The 21,928-nt window shown below is 39.0% G+C and overlaps 1 protein-coding gene across 14 annotated transcripts in view; it reads left to right on the plus strand.

Annotated features, from left to right (window-relative positions):
- The window catches only part of LOC126485138 (voltage-dependent L-type calcium channel subunit beta-1), a 749,688-nt gene that overhangs the window by 679,316 nt on the left and 48,444 nt on the right, over nt 1-21,928 (plus strand). For all 14 annotated transcript variants that reach the window (XR_007587915.1, XR_007587913.1, XR_007587916.1 and 11 more), the window contains one exon: nt 14,721-14,913. Coding sequence is in view for 8 of the 14 variants with exons in the window: in XM_050108790.1 (XP_049964747.1) it covers nt 14,721-14,913 (193 nt within the window). In the remaining 6 variants the exon portion in view is untranslated. The remainder of the gene's footprint in view (nt 1-14,720; nt 14,914-21,928) is intronic.

The following is a 21,928-nucleotide window of genomic DNA, read 5'->3' on the forward strand; positions in this document are numbered from 1 at the left end:
TGGCTTTTGAACAAGGTTGCATCATCATGTCTTGTTGTTTATTAAAATGTGGATAACTGTTGAAGAGCATGTATTCATGGCTAAAACTTATTTCATGATGACATCTCATGACATGTGTCAGCAAAAGTTTACAAAAACATTTGAAAAAGAGCAACCCGTGAAAAATGTTGTTCAGAACTTTGGAAATGGATTTGGTGTTAGACAAGAAACATGCCAGACAGAGCTCTGTATGCAGTTCATTCAGGATATAAAAGCAGTGGTGACAACTTCTCCCCATAAATCTTTGCAGAGATCAAGCCAGGAAAAGAACATTTCACTTGGTTCAGTCTACATTGCAGTGAGAGGAATACTGAAATGATACCTGTACTGCATGCAGGTTTTCCATGAGCTCAATAATGCTGACTATGTCAGAAGGGTTCACTATTGTCAGTGGTTCAAAACCCTATTAGTGGCAACATTGGTATTTTAGAGCAAGTGTTTTTTCACAGGTGAAGTTTGTTTTCATTTTGGTAATTGTGTTAATAGCCAGAACTACTGGACCTGCAGTACTGGCAACCCACACACTTTCACTGTCTCCTGTACACACACAAAAAATTGGCATATGGGGTATGGCTTCAATCTGCATCCACACCTACCTCTATACTCTGCAAACCGCTGTGAGGTGCGTGACAGGGGCTATGTCCCACTGTACAATTTGTTAAGGTGCCTTCTCATTCCATTCACCTATGGAGTGTGGGAAGAATAATTGTTTGAATGCCTCTATGCATGCAGTAATTATTCTAATCTTAGCCACATGATCCCTATGTGAGTGATATATAGGGGATTGTAGTATATTCCTAGATTCATAATTTAAAATCGGTTCTTGAAATTTTGCTAATGGACTTTCTCGGGATAGTTTATGTCTATCTTCGATAGTCTTCCAATTCAATTCCTTCAGCATCTCTGCAACACTTTCCCACAGATCAAACAAACCTGTGACCATTCATGCTGCCCTTCTGTGTATACATTCAATATCCCCCATTAGTGCTATTTGGTACAGGCCCCACGCACTTGAGCAATATTCTAGAACTGGTTGCACAAGTGATTTGTAGACTAATTGCATTTCTCCAGTATTCTACTAATAAGCTGAAGTACACCACCTGTTTTACCCATGATTGAGCATTCCATTTCATATTCCTACCAAGTGTTACACCCAAATATTTGTATGAGTTGGCTGATTCAGACTTATATTATTATCATAGGACACTACATTTTTTCATTTTGTGAAGTGCACAATTTTGCATTTTTGAACATGTAAAGCAAGTTGTCAGTCTTTGAATCACTTTGAAATCTTTTCAAGATCTAACTGAATATGTATGCAGCTTCTTTCAGATAGTACTTCATTAAAGATAACCGAATCATGTGCAAAAAGACTGAAGTTACCATTATACTATTGTCTGCAAGGCCATTACTATGCAACATGAACAGCAAGGGTCCCAACAAATGTCCCGGGGCACACCTGAAGTTACTTCTACATCTGACGATGACTCTCCACCCAAGATAACATGCTGCATCTTCCCTACTACAAAGTTCTCAGTCCAGTCACAAATTTCACTTGATATCATGTACAATCGTACATTTGACAATAAGTGTTGGTGTGGTACAGATTCAAATGCTTTCCAGAAATCAGGAAATACTGTGTCTATGTGACTGTCGTGATCCTAAGTTTTCCGTGTCATGTGAGAATAGTGCAAGTTGGGTTTCAAATGATCAATTTTTTTGTAATCCATGCTGGTTGGCATTGAGGAGGTCATTCTCTTCAAGATATCTCATTATGTTTGAGCTCAGAATATGTTCTAAGAATCTACAACAAATCTGCGTCAAGGATATTGGATGGTAGTTTCGTGGATCACAAGTAATTTATAAGCAGTCTCCTTTGCAGACTGCAGTTTCCCGGTATTCTACCAATAATCTGAAGTATACCACCTGCTTCACCCATGACTGAGCCTTCCATTTCATATCCCTACAAAGTATAACACCCAGGTATTTGTATGAATTGGTGGATTCCAACAGTGACTCATTGATATTATTATCAGAGGATACTAAGTTTTTTCATTATGTTAAGTTTTTACCTTTCTTGTAGATGGATGTGACCTGTGCTTCTTTCCAAGAACTTTGCGTGATTTTTTGTTTGAGGGCTGTATGGTAGATTGCAGTCAGAAGAGGGGCCAACTCAGCTGCAAGTTCAGTTAGAATCTGACAGGGATTCCATTGGGCCCTGGAGCTTTGATTAGTTTCAGCAATTTCAGTTATTTCTCAACACCACTGACATTAATACTTATTTCATTCATCTTTTCAGTGGTATGAGGATTAAATTGGGGCAATTCTCCTGGGTATTCCTTTGTAAAGGAACATTTGAAAACAGAGTTAAGCATTTTAGCTTTTGTGTTCCTGTCCTCAGTTTGAGTTTCTGTCTCATTCACTAGGAACTGCATACTAATTGTGGAGCCATGAATAGTCTTTACACACAACCAGAATTTCTTTGGATTTTGTGAAATATCATTTGACAGTATTCTACTACAGTAGTCACTGGAGGCATCACGCATTGCTCTCTTGACAGCCAAACACATTTCATTGAGCTTCTCTCAGTCTATAGCCCTATCGTTAGTTTTACACCTGTTATGCAGTAATCTCTGTTTCCTTATAAGTTTACAGTGATTGTACACAATGGAGGATCTCTCCCATTATGAATTGTTCTACTGGGTACATGCCAGTCCAATGCGTGGTCACTTATTCATTTAAACTTAAGCCGTAGTTCCTCTACATGCTCCTGTCCTGTGTTGGAAGTTTCACGTTCCTCATTGAGGTATGACATTACCAATTTTTTTATCGCGTGTACTGAACATGTATATCTTGCTGCTTGCTTTAGTTGTCCTTTGTACTTTGATAATCATTGTTGTCATAACCACATCATGGTCACTGATACCAGTTTTGATGTGGACATCCTCAAATGTGTCAGGTGTACTTGTTGCCATTAGATCCAATATATTTCCACCATGAGTGCAGCTCCTATCTGTTCTAGGTAGTTGTCAGAGAAGGCATTTAGTAATGTTTCACAGGATGTCTTACTATGCCCACCACTAACAAAACTGTAATTTTCCCATTTAACTGTTTGATGATTAAAGTCTGCATGGATAATTACAGTATGATTTGGGAACTTACCTACAAATGAACTGAGGTTTTTTGGATACATCAGGAGTTGACTCTGGTAGGCGATAGACAGATCGAATTATCATTTTATGCCCCTCCCTGATACTGAGTCTTGCCAAAACAGTATTACATGCAGCCAGAATTTCTATATTGGAGGGTTTGAGTTTCTTGTCTGCTGCAACAAATACACCACTTCTATTTCACCTTTGCCTACCCTCTCAATATACACTTAAAATTTGCCCCAAAATTTCACTGCCATCAGTTTCAGATTTTAACCAGCTTTCTGAATGTAGTATTGTGTGAGCTTCACTGCTTTTCATGACCACTTCAAACTGTGACACTTTGTTGCAAATGCTTCAGCAGGTTACCATTAGAATTTTAATACTTTCACCTGTGGGAGGCCTTGTTTTTGACCTTGCACTCATGCTTTTGGGTTTCCTACAACTATCATTATCTGGATTGGATGGAGAATTGCCTAATCTATAAAACCCTCGTGTGCACCCCATGCACAGTCAGCTACCTGAGTAGCAGCCTCTAATGTGTAGTGCGCACCTGACCCATTAGAGGTACCCTGTAGCTCTGAACCCTGTGGTGCAAGTCCAGAAATTCACAGCCTAGCTTGTCAAAGAACCTTCCAAGTCTCTGGTTCAGTCCCTCCACTTGACTCAGAACCAAAGGGCCATGATCAGTTCTGGGGACAATGCTGCAAATTGTGAGATTCATTGAAACTCCATGTGTAAGGCTGGCCTTCTCAACCTTCTCCGCCAGTTGCCGGAATGACCCAAGAATGACCTTGGAGACCAGGTGACAAGCATCATTTTTTCCAATGTGCACCACAGTCTGCTGTTGGTTGCACCCTCTTCCCCCAGTGGCTGCTGGAATAGCTTCAACATGTCGAGTGAGGCCCTCAGGCATACACACTGAGTGTGGCTGGTGTCCTTTCCTGTCCCTGGATGCCACTTCCCTAAGGAGTATCATCATTCGCCATAAGTTTGAATTGGCAGTGACTGATAGACCCCTATCATTTTGTGTTTGCCTCCTCTTGACACCAAATAAAACATGTTTCCCCAAAACTGGGGAATTGTGTCCCACTGGCTCAGTTTGTTTCAGTGAAAGACAACACCTCACTCAATGCAATAAGTAATAGGATCTTTGTTTTTTGAAACAACTGTGGATGCTGTCATCTACCAAGACATTATCCAACAGTTCATAGCCTTACTGCAAGAGGATGAGTGTGGCTGCTGGTTGCTACAAAACAGCCATACAGCTCACTCTACTTTTCTTTGAGAAAGAATCATTTTGACAGGATTGTGGCCACCACAACCCCCTGATATTAATAGTCCAGACTTTGTTCTGTGGGGCTACTTAAAATATATTGTTTACAGAGGCAATCCACTTACCATGCAGGAATTGAAGACAAAGACTACAAAATTCATCAATGAAATAGATAGTGTAAAGCTAACAAGAGTAGCAGGAACAAGGTCAGACATGTCAAGGGTGTAGAAATGGATGGAGAACATTTCCAACACCTACTGTAATTTATAGCAACTTATGGTGTAAGTTTGCTAATAAAATCATACTTACAGTATAAATTAAATTACAGTGTCTCTTTTATGTTGAACACACTGTATTTTATATTATTTATGTGTAATTTGTATTTTAGTTGGAAGCAGAGTGTAAATAAGTTGAAAGACAGCCCACAGGCAATGTACTGTATAGGTGTAGGTTTTACTCAGTCTTCACATTTACTTACGCTATCCTCACTAAGCTGGGGTATGGTATAAGAAATTAGCTATCTGTGCTACAAATTCCCATGTACAGCCATTCACAATACGACTGTTTCAATAAAGTTACAAAATTGTCGACGTTGCACAGAAGTTTAAGACCATCACAGTCCATTATGAAGCCATCCATGTAAGTCTTATACAACACCATAACGTGTGTACATTGGTCACATTGCTTGTGTGAGTGGTTGAGTGCAAGATACCGTTTGTCTATGACTGCCTGGCACTCAGCCACCTATACAAGCAATGTTGCCAGTGTACACGCATTATGGTGTTATGTGGGAATTAAGTGGATGGCTTGATAATGGACTAAACAGGTCCAAAACTGGTCACCATTTAAATAAAAACAAACTTCTGTGCAACAGTTATTTTCAAATGGACTATTTTTCTTTTTCCTGGGCTCAGGACTATGGATGAGTCCACATACTTGTTGCCAAACGGTGTCTGTCCCCAAAAATTGCACCTAACTTGTAATTTTTTTCCCATCAAAATCTTATGGCCACCCTCCAAAAATTTTCTGATACCATGCTAACTCCTGCCCTGATGACCTGCAAGTTCTGAGGCACTCGGCAGCCTACTGCATGCAGTGGTTGCCTTCGGCCATTGAAATCTGCAGCAAATTCTGATTCCAGTGCTTAAACAAAATTGAAATATCTCATGGTCCATAGGTCAGATCACAGTGCAGTTTGCACCAGTCAGTCTCATTCTCATTGAAAGCCCACACATGTACATTGTTACATTCCATCCTTCTTTCTTATCTTAGTCACCTATTTTGATTGCAAAATGTAATAAATCTGTAATGAGTGAGCACAGTGGTATAGCATATTACTTCCATAACTCAAACTGCCCTTCAGTTTGGTTTTCATAAAGCAATCTCCAGGGAGAAACAATACAAGTTCTCACAAATACAAATCTAGTAGATCTAAAGAAGACAAATTTTCATTTTGGTATATTTTGTGACCTTGCCAAACCTTGTGATTGTGTAACTCATAAAATTATATTTTTCAGACTAAATTATTATGTAATCATTTAGTTTTTGAAGCTCTAGCAGGTCAGTGGGAAAATCAGTCTGTGTATTATGCAAACTATGGGCAGTCTGTTATGGAAAAACAATAATATGGGAAGGATAAAGAAAAATCTTGTAAATGTGTTGCAGGGGTGGGGTTGTGATGAGCAATAATTGTTAAGAAAAAAAATTGACATGCTGCACCATTTCCAAGTTATTTAGCATTGAAGTTAGCCAGTGAGCTCATCGCTCACACAAATTCTAGAAGCCTACTCGAGATGATGATGTCAGACATGTTCTTCATTCAGTTTCCTCAAACCAAACAAGAGAGCAATATAAACATTAAACAACTGACTGTAGGAGTGAAACCAAGTCAGTGGCTCAGGAATCTCGTGCACTACTATCTGTACTATGATAACAGTGGCAGGCTTCTATCTGTTAGTCATTTGATCATCTTCAGAATCGGTGGTTGTTGGAAGTGTTTGTTCAGCTGCGAATGTACACAGATGAGATAACCATGGGAGCTAGCACTTCAATGAATATGCCAATGTGCACGTGGCACACTGTGCTGCATGTCAAAATGCACTGGAGGCCCACAAAGTTTACAGTGATAGATTTCCGAACCACATTATTCCATGTGTGAATAAGTTTATAGTAGTTGATAGACAATTAAAGGAGACCGGAAGTTTTGTTGTGAACAGAGTTCACACTGGACGACAACAGCATGTAGACTGTTCAGTGTGAAGAAAACATTTTTAATATGATTGTTTTAATCCTGCTACCAGCTGTCACCATAAATTTCACTCACTGTAGTACTGGGCATCCTATATGACCAAAACCTATTTCTGTACCGCCAACAGAAAGAACAAGATTTGGTACTTAAATCAGTGCATCAGAATTCCAAATTTCAAAATGAGGGTGTTGTGGACAGATGAAGCATGTTTCACAAGAGAAGGGAAACCAGTGCATAAAAATTCCTAATTTCAAAATGAGGGTGTTGTGGACAGATGAAGCATGTTTCACAAGAGAAGGGCCATTCAGCTCTCTATACAGCCACATGTGGAACATTGAAATTATACATAGCATGTGTGCAAAGTCATATCACCATAAGCTGGCGTGAACATTTGGGCAGGTATTGTAGACAACTATTTGTTGGGGCCTATTCTACTACCACCCCATTTAAATGAATGGACATATTTAGCATTCCATGTAAATGACTTTCTGTTGTATATAGATGATGTCCTTCTGGTAGTCCATCGAGTAAACCAAACAAGGTGGCGCAATGGTTAGCACACTGGACTCGCATTCGGGAGGATGATGGTTCAATCCCGCATCCGGCCATTCTGATTTAGCTTTACCATGATTTCTCTAAATCGCTCCAGGCAAATTCCGGGATGGTTCCTTTGAAAAGGCACGGTCAACTTCCTTCCCCATCCTTCCCTAATCCGATGAGAGTGACGACCTTGCTGTTTGGTCTCTTCCCCCACACAACCCAACCAATCCATCGGGTAATGTCACACCAAAATGATAGCGTATCACCGCACTTTGCTCTTGTCAGAACATTTAGATGATTCATATCCATAGAGTTAGATTCGCCAAAGTGATCTAGTTCCCTGGCCAGCTCATTTGCCAGATGTTAGTCCTTTAGATTGTTATCTGTGGGGGCATGTGAAGAACATTTTCAATGCCACTCCAATAGACACCATAAAAGAGCTTCTTGGGAGGATAATTTTAGTCTTTGATGAAAACAGGGAAACCTTTGACTTCAGAAAACTTGCAGGCTCCTTGACATAGGATTGCAACATGTTTGTTCATGCTGGAGGAGGTCACTTTGAGCAGCTGCTGCGAATAATTATTATTATTGTTCATTCTTGATTATTTTGTTGTTAAATGAATGACTTGAGTAATCATTGTATTTGTTGCTTGCACTTACGGGTAGTGACTAACAAGTAGAGGTTCCCAGTGGTGGGATTCCTGGTTTGAAACCACTGGAATTTCACATGATACGCTAGTGCCTTAAACACAGTACTGCATAAACTGGTGGTGTAGTTTAGTTGTAAAAGGATCTTGTTAACATGCAGAAGGTTGTAAGTTCAAATCTCATCAGATACTTTGACATTTATTATTTTCAAGTTCTTATTTAAATTACTTTGATAATCGCGTTTATTTACTTACATGTCTTAAATGTATTTTTTTTATTTCTGTGCCATTGTCACACCATTTTAATTGTTGTATGAACTTTCTCATTTGCTTTCATTGTTACTTCCTATCATTCTTTTTTTCATCTGCTGTTTTTTTATTCCTCATTTTGCTTAAATTTTGGTTTTATACACAATCCCTTCTTTCATTCACATCTTAACTTGTGTTATTTCTTTCCATAGTGCAACAAGAATTTATGTTTCGAATGTTTGTATGATGATTACCATCTACATAGGTTTACCATATGTTGGAATGAATAAAGGGACATTTTCAATTTTTTATGGTGGAAAAAGAAGACACTTCACGTATTTTAAATTTATTACATAAGAAACAAAAAATACAAATAATTACAGGTACATGCATTACACACACCCTGCATAACTTCAGAGCATTTTTAATAAATGAAAAGCACTAGTTTGCTTTTGGTCTGCAGTATTGCTTTTATTGTGTTAACCGGTTTTCGGCTTACAAGGCCATCTTCAGACATTTACTGAGTATTGTCACAAAAGAGTTACAATGTTTGTAAAAACGTTGGAAGAGAAGTTGCACATCTACGCTGAAGCAGAAACATACAGTAAGAAACATCTTTGACAGTGTGCTGGTAATGCAGTGTAAAAAGTAAAAAAGTTTTGAACAGTAAATAAATAAAAATAAAAACTGAGTAGCAGGAAAAAACTTTAACACAAAGTAGGAACAGCATGTCTACATAACAGCTTCTGTTAACAAACAAAACTAAGAAAATAAAATAAAATTAGTACATGACAAGCCTACTTCAGGAGGCATAAAACATGGAGAGTGATACAGTTAAAAGAAGAAAGAATTATCAGTGTAACTGCAGAATATATAACGAACTTGAGCAATATCAATAAGATAAACAGAAATGCATAAATGCAGGAAAATGGAGGAGTGTGAGGGAACATACTGTAATTGCAATCTTTGAGAGTGTGGTGGTACTGCATTTTAAAACGTAAAAGAGGCTGAACAATACACAAATACAAAAGGAGCAAACAGGAAAAACATTAACATTTTACTGAAAACTGTGATGTTGTAAGATTTTGCATTAAATAAATGAACCCAGTAAAATAAAAACAATATTTGATGAGACAACTACAAGAGGTATCAAAACATGGAAAGTAATAAAAGTCTCAGTTAGAAGAAAGCCTTAACAATTGAAACTACAGTTTATATGGATGACATAGACAATTTCAGTCAATGTTAATGAACACAGGAAAATGAGAATATGAAGGAGCAGACAGTGTGGGAAGTAATGAAAAACAGAGATGATTATGTGAAGTTTAGAAGAGGGTAAGTGTTGAGCTGTGTCTGATCATTTAGGATTAGATCAGGACTGTGAGCTAGATGTTTGTTAATTTCCAGGGCTTCCAGCAAGTTGAGTTTTTGGTCTTTATTTGCTAAGTGAAGGACATGAGACTGTGGTTGGTAGTTGTGACCCTCACTCAATACATGCTCAGCAAATGTGGAGTCAGAATTCTGCAACCTCCAGCTGTGTTCATGTTCAGGCAGCCTAGTTGATATACCTCTGCCTGACTGACCAATGTAAAACTTGTCACAATCAGAACAGGTAATTTTGTATACCCCACTGTTGGCTTATAATGGATCTTACCTTTGCTGTTGAAAATACACTGCACTGTCATGTTCTTAAAATAGTGGAAAAGCCTATACTTGCATGCTTTTAATTCTTTGGCTACAATTTGCGATACCTCTCCTAGATATGGTAATGTACACCATTTGTTGCAGACAGTGGATGGGGAAGCAGATGGGGCATAGAGGTGGGGTATAATTTTCCATTTTTGTTTCCTATGCAAGATGTAATCAATAAGGATTGGACTGTAGCCATTTGCTGTGGCAATAAATTTTATTGTATCTAACTCTGCTTCAAAATCATTTGTGGATATGGGAACAGTTATGAGACAGAGTACCACTGAGTGAAAAGCTGCTTGTTTGTGAGCTATGGGGTGTTGTGAGCAAGACGGTATTACAGTATTTTTCTATAAATTTTGATATAGTGCATCTGTGTACTGGTTTCAATCATGAGCTCTAAGAAGTTTATGTATTTGTTGCCAATCTTCATTGTGAACTGTATAATTTTATGTTGACCGTTCAGGTTTTTCAAAAATGTGTTAAGGAGTCTTGTAGTGCCAGTCCACATACAGAGGACATAATCTACATATCTAAACCAGTATTTGATATTTGCACTCAAAGTTTTTTTTCTTCCCCCCCCCCCCCCCCCCCCAGAAAATGTTGTTCAAAATGGTACATAAATATTTCAGCCAACAGCGGACTAAGAGGGGAACCCATAGCTAAACCATCTAATTGTTTATAAATAGTCCCTTGGAACTGGAAATAGTTCTGTGCCAAGCCTGTCTGAGTGGCCAGTTTCAAATCATTCAATTCCACAGCATTATCATGATTGTACATCAGCTCTGTTGGAATATCAATGCATTCCACTACTGGAATGTTGGAAAACAAACAGCAGACATCAAAGGATACTAATTTATCACTGTGTGAGACACATATCCTTTTATCTTATTTCTAAGGTCCACAGAGTTTGAAATACCATGTTCTGGGCTCTGGTTTGAATTTAGTCTTGCTCTTAATGAAGGCATCCAGTTTACTAGCTAGTTTGTAAGATGGAGCAGTAGGTAATGATACAACTGGCTGAATAGGAAAATCTTCTTTATGCAGTTTTCATTGGAGCAAATCTTTTTTAAAGTTTCTTTTGTTGACACAAATATTTAAAGAATGCTTTGCAGTTCAAGTGTCTAAAATTAAATTTCAACATTGAAATCGATTTTACAGATTTAGTATCACTGTTTCTCTGCTTTGCCCAGTGTGCCTGCATTAAGCACAACCTCTCATCACAAACGTTATGGGTTGCCACTGCAAAGAACTGTGCAGCTTTAATTAATTCCCTAAATTGTTCTTCACTACTGAATGATTCAATGTGTTGCGTCTTTTCTTCTGGGTTGGTTCAGATTTTCCATAACATATGGCTATGAATTATTATAAGTTTTAAAATTGATCAAAACAGTTTTCATCATGATGGGCAAGGAATGTACACATCAAGCCATATTGAAGCTCTAAAGATTAAAACGTCAATTGTAAGCTGTATGAATTAATATTTTTGGTTCTACTAGCATAAGAAATTGATATGTAAACAAATAACAAGAAATGTAATTCCGTAACTGAAGTAAAAGATTTATAAATTGTTCACAATACAAGCTGAAATCAAAAATCAAAAGGTCTTGATTCCCAAAAATAAAATATTTGGGACATTAGCAGGTATCGTAAAAATGTATGTGGATGCTACATTAAACATAAAAAATGCAGACATGTCTGCTAAAATGTGGATGTGTTGTAACCTGACATCCACATCTTGTAATGAAAAAAAAGTTTTTGACACATCTGCACAGTTAGTATAAAAATATAGATATTTTTGTAACTGATAGATTGCCAATTTCACATGTTGTGATATTATGGTGGACAAATAAAAATAATCCAAATCACTTGCATGAAGATTCCAGTAGGGAAAACAATGATAGGAAGAACAAATCAAGACAAATGCAATGTTACTAAGATGATTAATGTGACGTTTCAAAGAAGAAGAGATATGAAACATTACCTTTAAAGCAATTAATAGCATTCAAATAACTACACCTACATCTACACTGTGCAAACAACTGTGAAGTGCATGACAGAGGGGATGTCCCATTGTACCAGTTATTAGGGTTTCTTCTGCTCCAATGATCAAAGTCATTTCGATAATAAATTACAAATAAAAATTTCAAATTACCTGATTATACTTGAACCTAACAACTTTCTGCATGTTACAAATATTTTTTAACCACTATGATATACCATTACTCTAGGCAGAACTATTATTTTTAAGGCGCTAGAGTATCATGAAGAATTCTATAACTTTTTTTTTTTTAGATTGCCAATAGACGAGGGCCCATGCTGTGAATTCAATCCTCGCTTCCATCCAGTGATTTCCCATGGTTCTCCTATTCCTCCCTCTGCCTTTGCCTCTGCCTCTCTCTGTCTCTCTCTCTCTCTCTCTCTCTCTCTCTCTCTCTCTCTCCTTTCCTCCCCTTGCGTCTAACCAAATGAAGAACATGTTTGACAATACCGCCTATGGAAGGCTATTTGAATGTATACTTGTGGTAATCTGAAAGGCTAACTTCATGGAGAAATAACTCAGAAACAGTGCAATGTATCGAATTTATTTTCTTGACTATTATTTCTCACCACAGCCTCTCCTGAAACACCCTTACAAGATTTTCAGGCTGTTTCTGTCTGTCCAGTATAGAGGTGGCATTGATTCGCAGACAGGCAGAATGAAAAAGACTGCTAGAATATTAAAGCTTTCAGACAAAGTCCTTCTGGAAACACACACACACACACACACACACACACACACACACACACACACACACGCGCGCATGCCTACTGCCTCAGGGCACTAGACTAGTGACCATGTTTGTGTGATTTGTGCTTGTGTGAATGTTTGTTCTACTGCAGAAGAAGGACTTTGTCTGAAAGCTTTAATATTTCAGAAGTCTTTTTCATTATGCCTATCTGTGACTCAACACTTCCCCTATTTTGTGAGTATATCCTATCTATATTATTATTTTGCAAACAACTGTTGTTTGTAAATGCTCAAAAGTGTTTCAGCACCTTTGTGCCATCTTAAGAGGGTTCTTTTGTTCAGTTCTGTAAAACACAAAACAGGTTTTTGAGTATTCAACCTATTTTACTTTGTCTGTTGTGGTTATTATCTTATTTTCTACATTTTTTAATTCTACAAGTGTCTCCTTTACATTGTTATATACTGGTAGTTTGTGATCTGAAACTAAATGATGTTGCTGTAAGTTTGGTTGGCGAGTTTACAAAATATTCTACCTATAAAAATTGTGTTAAACATAATGTTGCTCCACCACATTCTGTTAAGCCATCAGTAATGCTTTGGTTTATTATTAAAAGTTTTTCAACTTTCATGTAGGTTGTCAATATTTTTAGATGAGCAACTAATTTTCTGGTATTAAATCTCTTAAAATTTCATCTTAAAATGCTTGTTTGGGATTCATTTCCACCACTGAAATATTTTGTCTGCCTAACAGATGACTGCTGAGAATGCCAGCAGGAAGCTGTTGAATTTGAAATAACAGGCTTCTACATAGTAACCACGAAATCACTGAATTCAGTAACATTGCAAGGAATAAGAATGGAATTCATTTGTTATAATGTTCCATAGATCCCACTATAGGGAAAATTGTATGTGGAAAAGGGCTAGAAGTTCTAGAAACTATGGTATTTTTCCTGTGATTGTTTAGTCTTTGCCATGGTATTCATCACTTTTGTGAGTATAGACCAGTTCGAAAGTTATTTGAAAACAGTATTACATATCACATACTGTCTGGTAACAAATAGGTAAAAGTGAAACGAGAATTTTAAGATAGTAAAATTACATTGTATAAAGTATTTAGGTATGTACTCACAACAAACATATAAAAGGTTTTGTTGTGTTATTCTGGTTACCGCATATTAAAACTGTAACTAAAAGAAACTAATAGTAAGAGAAGAGCTCCTCTGTTCTTCAGTTCCTCAGTGAGTAGAATTCCTTCATACACAAGGTGGCAACAACGTACAGTTATAATAAGATGATATCTAAAATATCATATATTAAATTTATATCTACAAACAAAGATGATGTGACTTACCAAAAGAAAGCGCTGGCAGGCCTCAACCTCCGCTAATTTCAAGTTGCCGCCGCTCATACAGCACCTGTCTTTCAACAACATCTTTGCCTCTGTACTTCTGCCTCGACTGACATCTCTGCCGAAACTCTTTGCCTTTACAAATGTCTGCTTGTGTCTGTGTATGTGCGGTTGGATATGGGTGTGTGTGCGAGTGTATACCTGTCCTTTTTTCCCCCTAAGGTAAGTCTTTCCGCTCCTGGGATTGGAATAACTCCTTGCCCTCTCCCTTAAAACCCACATCCTTTCGTCTTTCCCTCTCCTTCCCTCTTTCCTGATGAAGCAACCATTGGTTGGGAAAGCTTGAATTTTGTGTGTATGTTTGTGTTTGTTTGTGTGTCTGTCGACCTGCCAGCGCTTTCGTTTGGTAAGTCACATCATCTTTGTTTTTGGATATATTTTTCCCACATGGAATGTTTTCCCTCTATTATATCCAGACATTAAATTTATGTATATAGTAAAGAGCTTATTAATTTATGGACATTAAACAGTAGTGTATGCTTGTAGACATTAAAATTACCCTTGATATAAATTGTATGCAGTGTTATTTCTAACTTCCCTGTAAATTCATTGTCACTGATATCAATTTATCAATACATGTACTAATAATAGACTCATTTCAAACACTTCTAAACTTTTATTTGTCTGAATAGTGGTAAATTTCCTGTTACGATTGTTTCTTTGCACCTGTTTTTGTAAGGTCAAAAACCATCAACCAAGCACTGGTCTTGAATAACAGAAAAGCATACCTTTCATGTGCTACAGGCTTACTGGCGAGCAACACACCCGCCAGCAATTCCACCACCATCACAGCAGCCACCAGTAGTGCCTGTCGGCTTACCCAGGCAGAGCCAGAATCAGGTTCCTGGTCAACAGAATCCCCAGCAGGCGCAAGCGCAGCAGTTGTCTCCTGGGGCAGTGCCTTCCACTTCTGACCACAACGTAACCACACCTCCTGGTAAGTACCACAGCATTCCAAAGTCATAAGTTACTTTTCAACAGCAGAGAATTAAGTCTAATTTACTTTTTTTGATAACCATCATGCTGTGTCTCGTACAACATCAAACAGAGACAACTTCCAACAGAAATCTTACCACCTACTTTGCAGTGGTAGATGTTTTTCTTTTTGTAATTAGTGTAATTTTTTTAATATCCATAGCTTGGTTGTGCCTAAGAATTCACCCTATTCTCATTAGGTATCACACTTAACATCTAAAAGGAGTGACCTGCTGCAGAATAAAAGAGTAATGTTGTATGGAATACTTACTGATTTGGGAGACTATCTCTGCAATAAATAACTCGTCTTGTATACCCATAATGCAGTTTATGCAGCCATGTTAATGATTTCTGTTAAGGAAAAAAAATCTCCCAGCAATACATCCATATGACAGGAAATAAATGTTTAATAGGTATCACTCCCTATGCTCAATAATGTTTATTCTGCCAGTATTAAAATGGAAGTAGTTTTCTTTGAACCTGGGTCCACAGTTGCTAAGAATTTTTGAGTGATTCCAAGCTGCCTGCAGCTGTCAGTTTTTAGTTTATTTTTAATACTGTTGCACAGTTTCACCCTTATGTCATTTTCAAATACTATGTGTTTGCTGTTTGATTATGAAAAAAATCTGCAATGGAGAGTAATCCAGTGGCATGTTAAAAACTAAAATTAAAATCAGATCTTCCATAACAGGCTAAAACTAATCTCCTGCACAAGCCATTTAGTAACTTCAAATAAGAAGTAAATATTTGTGACTTGGAAGAAAGCTATGACTGTAAAATAAAATTGCATGTACTGTTCAGGCAGGATGTGACAGCTGTACAGCAAATATTCTGCAGATTGAATACTGCATGCTTTCACTTTCACAGTGGAGAAATCGAATCCAGCCGTGATACACTGAAGATGATCATCTTCTATATGGTTCCCACAATATTCACTATCTAGAAGCAGCATATTTCCAACACATTGTAAAATATAGTACTATCTTATCACACTTATTAATAGTTTCTAATTATGATTTATTGATACATCACTTGCTTTTGACATATGTGGCAAGAGGGCACACATACGTTCAGGAAATAGTATCGATAAAAGCTAGAAAAGGTTCCTATAAGCACATGTGAGGAAACAAGAAAACTTCTTTTTTATTTTTTATGCATGTTTCTGTATGTAGTTCACTGAAAGCAGTGGTTTCTGTAATGGTTCCACACAGTGTGATAAACATGAACATTGACATGGACACATATTGTTTCTCACAGTAAATGGCAGTCCTTATATTCTGCTATGGTTTAGCCAATAGATGTAATCAACAGGCTCATGTTATGGATGTCAAATGACATTCACAGAATTTGAACTGTAATAAAAAAAAGTTTGTTGTTGATTACTTCAGCAGCTTACAGATATCAGATTGGAATAAGGACAACACATCATGGTGTCCTCACTTAGTTTGCAAGCTGGATATGGAAGAGCTATAGTAGTAACGAGTATATGATGATCTTGAAACATATGTGCAAAGGATTATAACTTCTGAAGGCCTTGACAACATGATGAATTGTGCATAAGTATTCACTTTACGCATATGTTTTACATGGCCACTTTTGGGCCCCAAGACCATTATGCAGGATTACAGTTCTGCCAGTTGCTGCTAATTCAGTGCACTTAAGATCTGCAGTTCACCACGTCCATTTTCTTTTTAAGATTTGTCAGAGTGGGATTGTTCACACATGTGGGCAGCTGAAAATTCTCAGCTGATTACGGAAGTAAGGTGTCAGGTTCACTTCAGGATTAGAAACAGAACTTGGGGATGACTGCCTCAGACTCATACCCTTTTTCTTGGAAACATTAACAGGTGATTTTGCCAATAATTTCTCTTCAACAACCACCCAGCCAGATTGCCAAACATTACAAACATTATTCTTTGTAATTTTGCCAATATCCTCTCACAGTCAGATTGAATTTCACTGTGAATCTAACAGGCGTGTTGGTGCCAAACACTATAAAATTATGTAACAAGGAAAACTGCCAAACAGCTGTACAATTTAAGAAGTTATTCTATTTTGTTTTGACAACCAGTTTCAGCAGTTCACAATGCTATCTTCAGGCCCCTGTGCACCTCATGTGTAGACACTTGATCTTATCAATATTGGCATACTGAAGCCATCAGTATCTGTATGTTGTGAATTTGTATTTCAAGTGCTTCCTTTGAAGACTTGTCAAGTTTTCAAAAGAAGCACTTGAAATATAAATTCATGTCATCCAGGTACTCATGGCTCCAGTATGACAATATCAGTACAATTGATTCTCTATACATAAGGTACATATGGGGCCTGAAAATGGCATATTAAATTGCCGAAACTGCTTTTGAAAATAAAATAAAATAAAATAAAATAACTTCTCAAATGGCAAGGCTGTTTGGTGATTTTCCTAGTTAATTAGACCAGCCACTGTCCTGCATACACAGAAGCTCAACAGAGACTGTAAAATTACGTTAGCTGACATAATGGAATGACAGACCCTCCTTATCAGTGTACTGCTGTACGCAACTCGCTGTTACAGTAGGTGGCAGTTTACAGGGGTGTGTGGCAGTAGGTCGGTACTGATCTGCTTGCCAGTACTGCATGACACTATGTTGATACTGACATACTTGCCAGTACTGCGACACTGCAAGCCAGCCACACTGCTCCAACCTGTGAAACTCACCTGACCTTAATTAAGTGCAGTTATTAGTACACTGTGCTCCAACATGTGAATTCTGCCTAATTAAGTTTGTAACACAACCACATTTGAGGAATTAGAGTACAATTACTAATAAAGGGAAACAAATTCTGATAGAACTGAGCTATATTCTGGAGGCCCAGTGCCCTCAAAGTAAGTGGTTGTATATGTGTCATTGGATCAAACCAAATTCAGAGATGGCACCTATCACAACTTATAGAAATTGCTCAAATGTAAGTGTGCCATTACTGTTGGTACAAAGGCCACCAAGAAATGTAACTCACATAAGAGTTTTGTCTTTTGAATACCATAACACAAATAATCTAAATTGGGAAGATGCAGTTAATGCTCTTTGCCATGTCGGATGTCTCACAGCTCACTAGAATAGTTACGATTGCTGTAAATAAATTATTTTGTATCCTCCAAGTCAACGAATCTCACAAATTGATATTTGCAACCAAAGGGTCATTGACGATGAAATACCAAAACACTTGAGTAGCTAACAGCTCACCAATATGTCGTGTTCACTTACCTTCACATATGGGTGGTGCTGTGTACCACATGCCATTAGCTTTCTTCATGAACTATGTGTGTCTAAGCCTCAGCAATTTGTCACCAGCAGCATTATACATCAAACACATTCTTAAATTTCACTATGTGTGTGACTTAGGTACTGTTGTTAACACAGTATGCACCCAAAAAAAGCTTATTGTGCAATCAAGACGAAGTGACACTCATCACACATGTGTCCTTCTCAACCGTCGAACTGCGTTTCCTGTAACAATGACTTGTCACCCTACTGCTCACAGTTCTTGGTGGTAGTGACATCAGACACCAACGGGCATCAAATATTACTTCTGCTTGTTATTACATTATTCTCTCCAATTTAAGCACATGGAAACCAACTCTAAACACTGTTAATGGTTGTAAATACGGTGAATTCTCTACTGCCCACCACAGCAAAATGTACGGTGAACTGTTTTCCTTTTTGGCTTGGCCCACTGACTGGCTCGTCCGCAGGAACCAAAGTGAAGGGGTGCTCACTTTGAGAACTGTGTCTTAACTTTAAAATTGAGCCCTTTTCGGTATCCGTGCACCTGCTCCTACCCTTTCCAGGCCCTGCTGGCTTTGCCGGCCAAGCTGACTGGTGAAATTATGGGCCACCACCAGTGCCTGCCTTCAAATGCACTAGCCCCAATCTCCTGCCCTCCAACCACCTCTGAGTAAATTCTGACAGATTCTCTTAATTAAAACTTAAATATCTCCGGTCTGTATCCTCTGATCATTATTAATATTTTTACCACTATCATCATACTAAAGTTCCATCGATTAAAAAAACAAAGATGCTGTGACTTACCAAACGAGAAAGCGCTGGTAGATAGACACAATAAAAAACACACAAGCACACACAAAAATTTCAAGCTTTCGCAACCCACGGTTGCTTCATCAGGAAAGAGGGAAGGAGAGGGAAAGACATAACGATGTGGGTTTTAAGGGAGAGGGCAAGGAATCATTCCAATCCCGGCAACAGAAAGACTTACCTTAAGGGGAAAAAAGGACAGGTATACACACACACACACACACACACACACACACACACACACACACACACACATATACAGACACAGGCAGATATATGTAAATGCAAGGAAGTTGGGCAGAGATGTCAGTCGAGGCGAAAGTACAGAGGCAAAGATGTTGTTGAATGACAGGTGAGGTACGAGGGGCGGCTGTGAGTCACTGTGAGTCCAGATCATGAAGATGTCATCAATAAATCTGTACCAAAATTTGGATTGGCAGGCCTGGGTAACCAAGAAGGCTTCCTCTAAGCCACCCATAAATAGGTTGGCGTTTGAGGGGGCCATCCTGGTACCCATGGCTGTTCCCTTTAATTGTTGGTATGTCTGGCCTTCAAAAGTGAAGAAGTTGTGGGTTAGGATGAGGCTGGCTAAAGTAATGAGGAAAGAGGTTTTAGGTAGGGTAGCAGGTGATCGGTGTGAAAGGAAGTGCTCCATCGCAGCGAGGCCCTGGACGTGCGGAATATTTGTGTATAAGGACCCATTCCATATCAAATTATCCCTTCCCTACAGCTTAGGATTTTGTGGCAAACAAATCTGCTCCAGTCCTCAATCCCTGAACCATTACACAAATAACCTGAAAACACTTTCGCATCCCGCAACCACCCTCCCGGCCTGGTACAGAAGCAAATAGCTAGACCCACTTCCTCATCCCCTCAAACCCAGAACCTCCTACAGAAGAACCCCAAAAGTGCTCCACTTGTGACAGGATAGTTTCCGTGACTGGATCAGACTCTGAATATGGCTCTCCAGCAGGGATACGACTTCCTCAAATCCTGCCCTGAAATGAGATCCATCCTTCATGAAATCCTCCCTACTCCACCAAGAGTGTCTTTCTGCTGTCCACCTAACCTTCGTAACCTCTTGCTTCATCCCTATGAAATCCCCAAACCACCTTCCCTACACTCTGACTCCTACCCTTGTAACTGCCCCTTGTGTAAAACCTGTCCCATGCACCCTCCCTCCACCACCTACTTCAGTCCTGTAACCTGGAAGGTGTACTTGATCAAAGGCAGAGCCACATGTGAAAGCACCCACGTGATTTACCAACTGACATGCCTACACTGTGGGAATGACCAGCAACAAACTGTCCATTCACATGAACGGACACAGGCAGACAGTGTTTGTTGGCAATGAGGATCACCCTGTGGCTAAACATGCCTTGGTGCACGGCCAGCACATCTTGGCACAGTGTTACACCGTCCGGGTTATCTGGATACTTCCCACTGACACCAACCTATCAGAACTCCGGAGATGGTACTTGCCCTTCAAGATATTCTCTCTTCCTGTTACCCACCAGGCCTCAACCTCTGCTAATTTCAAGTTGCTGCACCTCGTACCTCACCTGTCACTCAACAACATCTTTGCCTCTGTACTTTTGCCTCGACTGACATTTCTGCCCAACCTGTTTGCATTTACATATGTCTGCCTGTGTCTGTATATGTGTGGATGAATGTGTGTGTGTGTGTGTGTGTGTGTGTGCGCGTGAGTGTATACCTGTCCTTTTTTCCCCTTAAGGTAAGTCTTTCTGTTCCCGGGATTGGAATGACTCCTTACCCTCTCCTTTCATCTTTCCCTCTCCTTCCCTCTTTCCTGATGAAGCAACCGTGGGTTGCGAAAGCTTGAATATTTATGTGTGTGTTTGTGTGTTTTTTATTGTGTCTGTCAACATACCAGCACTTTCTCGTTTTGTAAGTTACATCAGGGGAACATTCCACGTGGGAAAAATATATCTAAAAACGAAGATGTCGTAACTTACCAAACAAAAGCGTTTGAATGTTGCTAGAGGCACTAACAAACACAAACACACACACAAAATTAAAGCTTTCGCAACCCACGGTTGCTTTATCAGGAAAGAGGGAAGGAGAGGGAAAGACAAAAGAATGTTGGTTTTGAAGGGAGAGGGTAAGGAGTCATTCCAAACCCTGGAGCAGAAAGACTTACCTTAGGGGGAAAAAGGGACAGGTATACACACACACACACACACACACACACACACACACACACACACACACACACACACACACATCCATCCGCACATATACAGACACAAGCAGACATATGTAAAGGCAAAGAGTTTGGGCAGAGATTTCAGTTGAGGCGGAAGTACAGAGGCAAAGATGTTGTTGAATGACAGGTGAGGTATGAGCGGCGGCAACTTGAAATTAGCACAAACAAAAAGAGAAAGTAATTTCAATATGCCCTCTCTTCCCGTTACCCACCAGGCCTCAACCTCCGCTAATTTCAAGTTGCTGCCACTCATACCTCACCTGTCATTCAACAACATCTTTGCCTCTGTACTTCTGCCTCAACTGACGTCTCTACTCAAACTCTTTGCCTTTACATATGTCTGCTTGTGTCTGTATATGTGCGGATGGATATGTGTGTGTGTGTGTGTGCGCGCGAGTGTATACCTGTCCCTTTTTCCTCCTAAGGTAAGTCTTTCCGCTCCTGGGATTGGAATGACTCCTTACCCTCTCCCTTAAAGTCCACATCCTTTCGTTTTTCCCTCTCCTTCCCTCTTTCCTGATGAAGCAACCGTGGGTTGCGAAAGCTTTAATTTTGTGTGTGTGTTTGTGTTTGTTAGTGTCTCTATCAACATACCAACGCTTTCGTTTGGTAAGTTATTGATTGAGGTGGCGCAGTGGTTAGCACACTGGACTCACATTCTGGAGGACGCCGGTTCA

The sequence above is a fragment of the Schistocerca serialis genome, chromosome 6, assembly GCF_023864345.2.
Source record: "Schistocerca serialis cubense isolate TAMUIC-IGC-003099 chromosome 6, iqSchSeri2.2, whole genome shotgun sequence".
NCBI lineage: Eukaryota > Metazoa > Arthropoda > Insecta > Orthoptera > Acrididae > Schistocerca > Schistocerca serialis.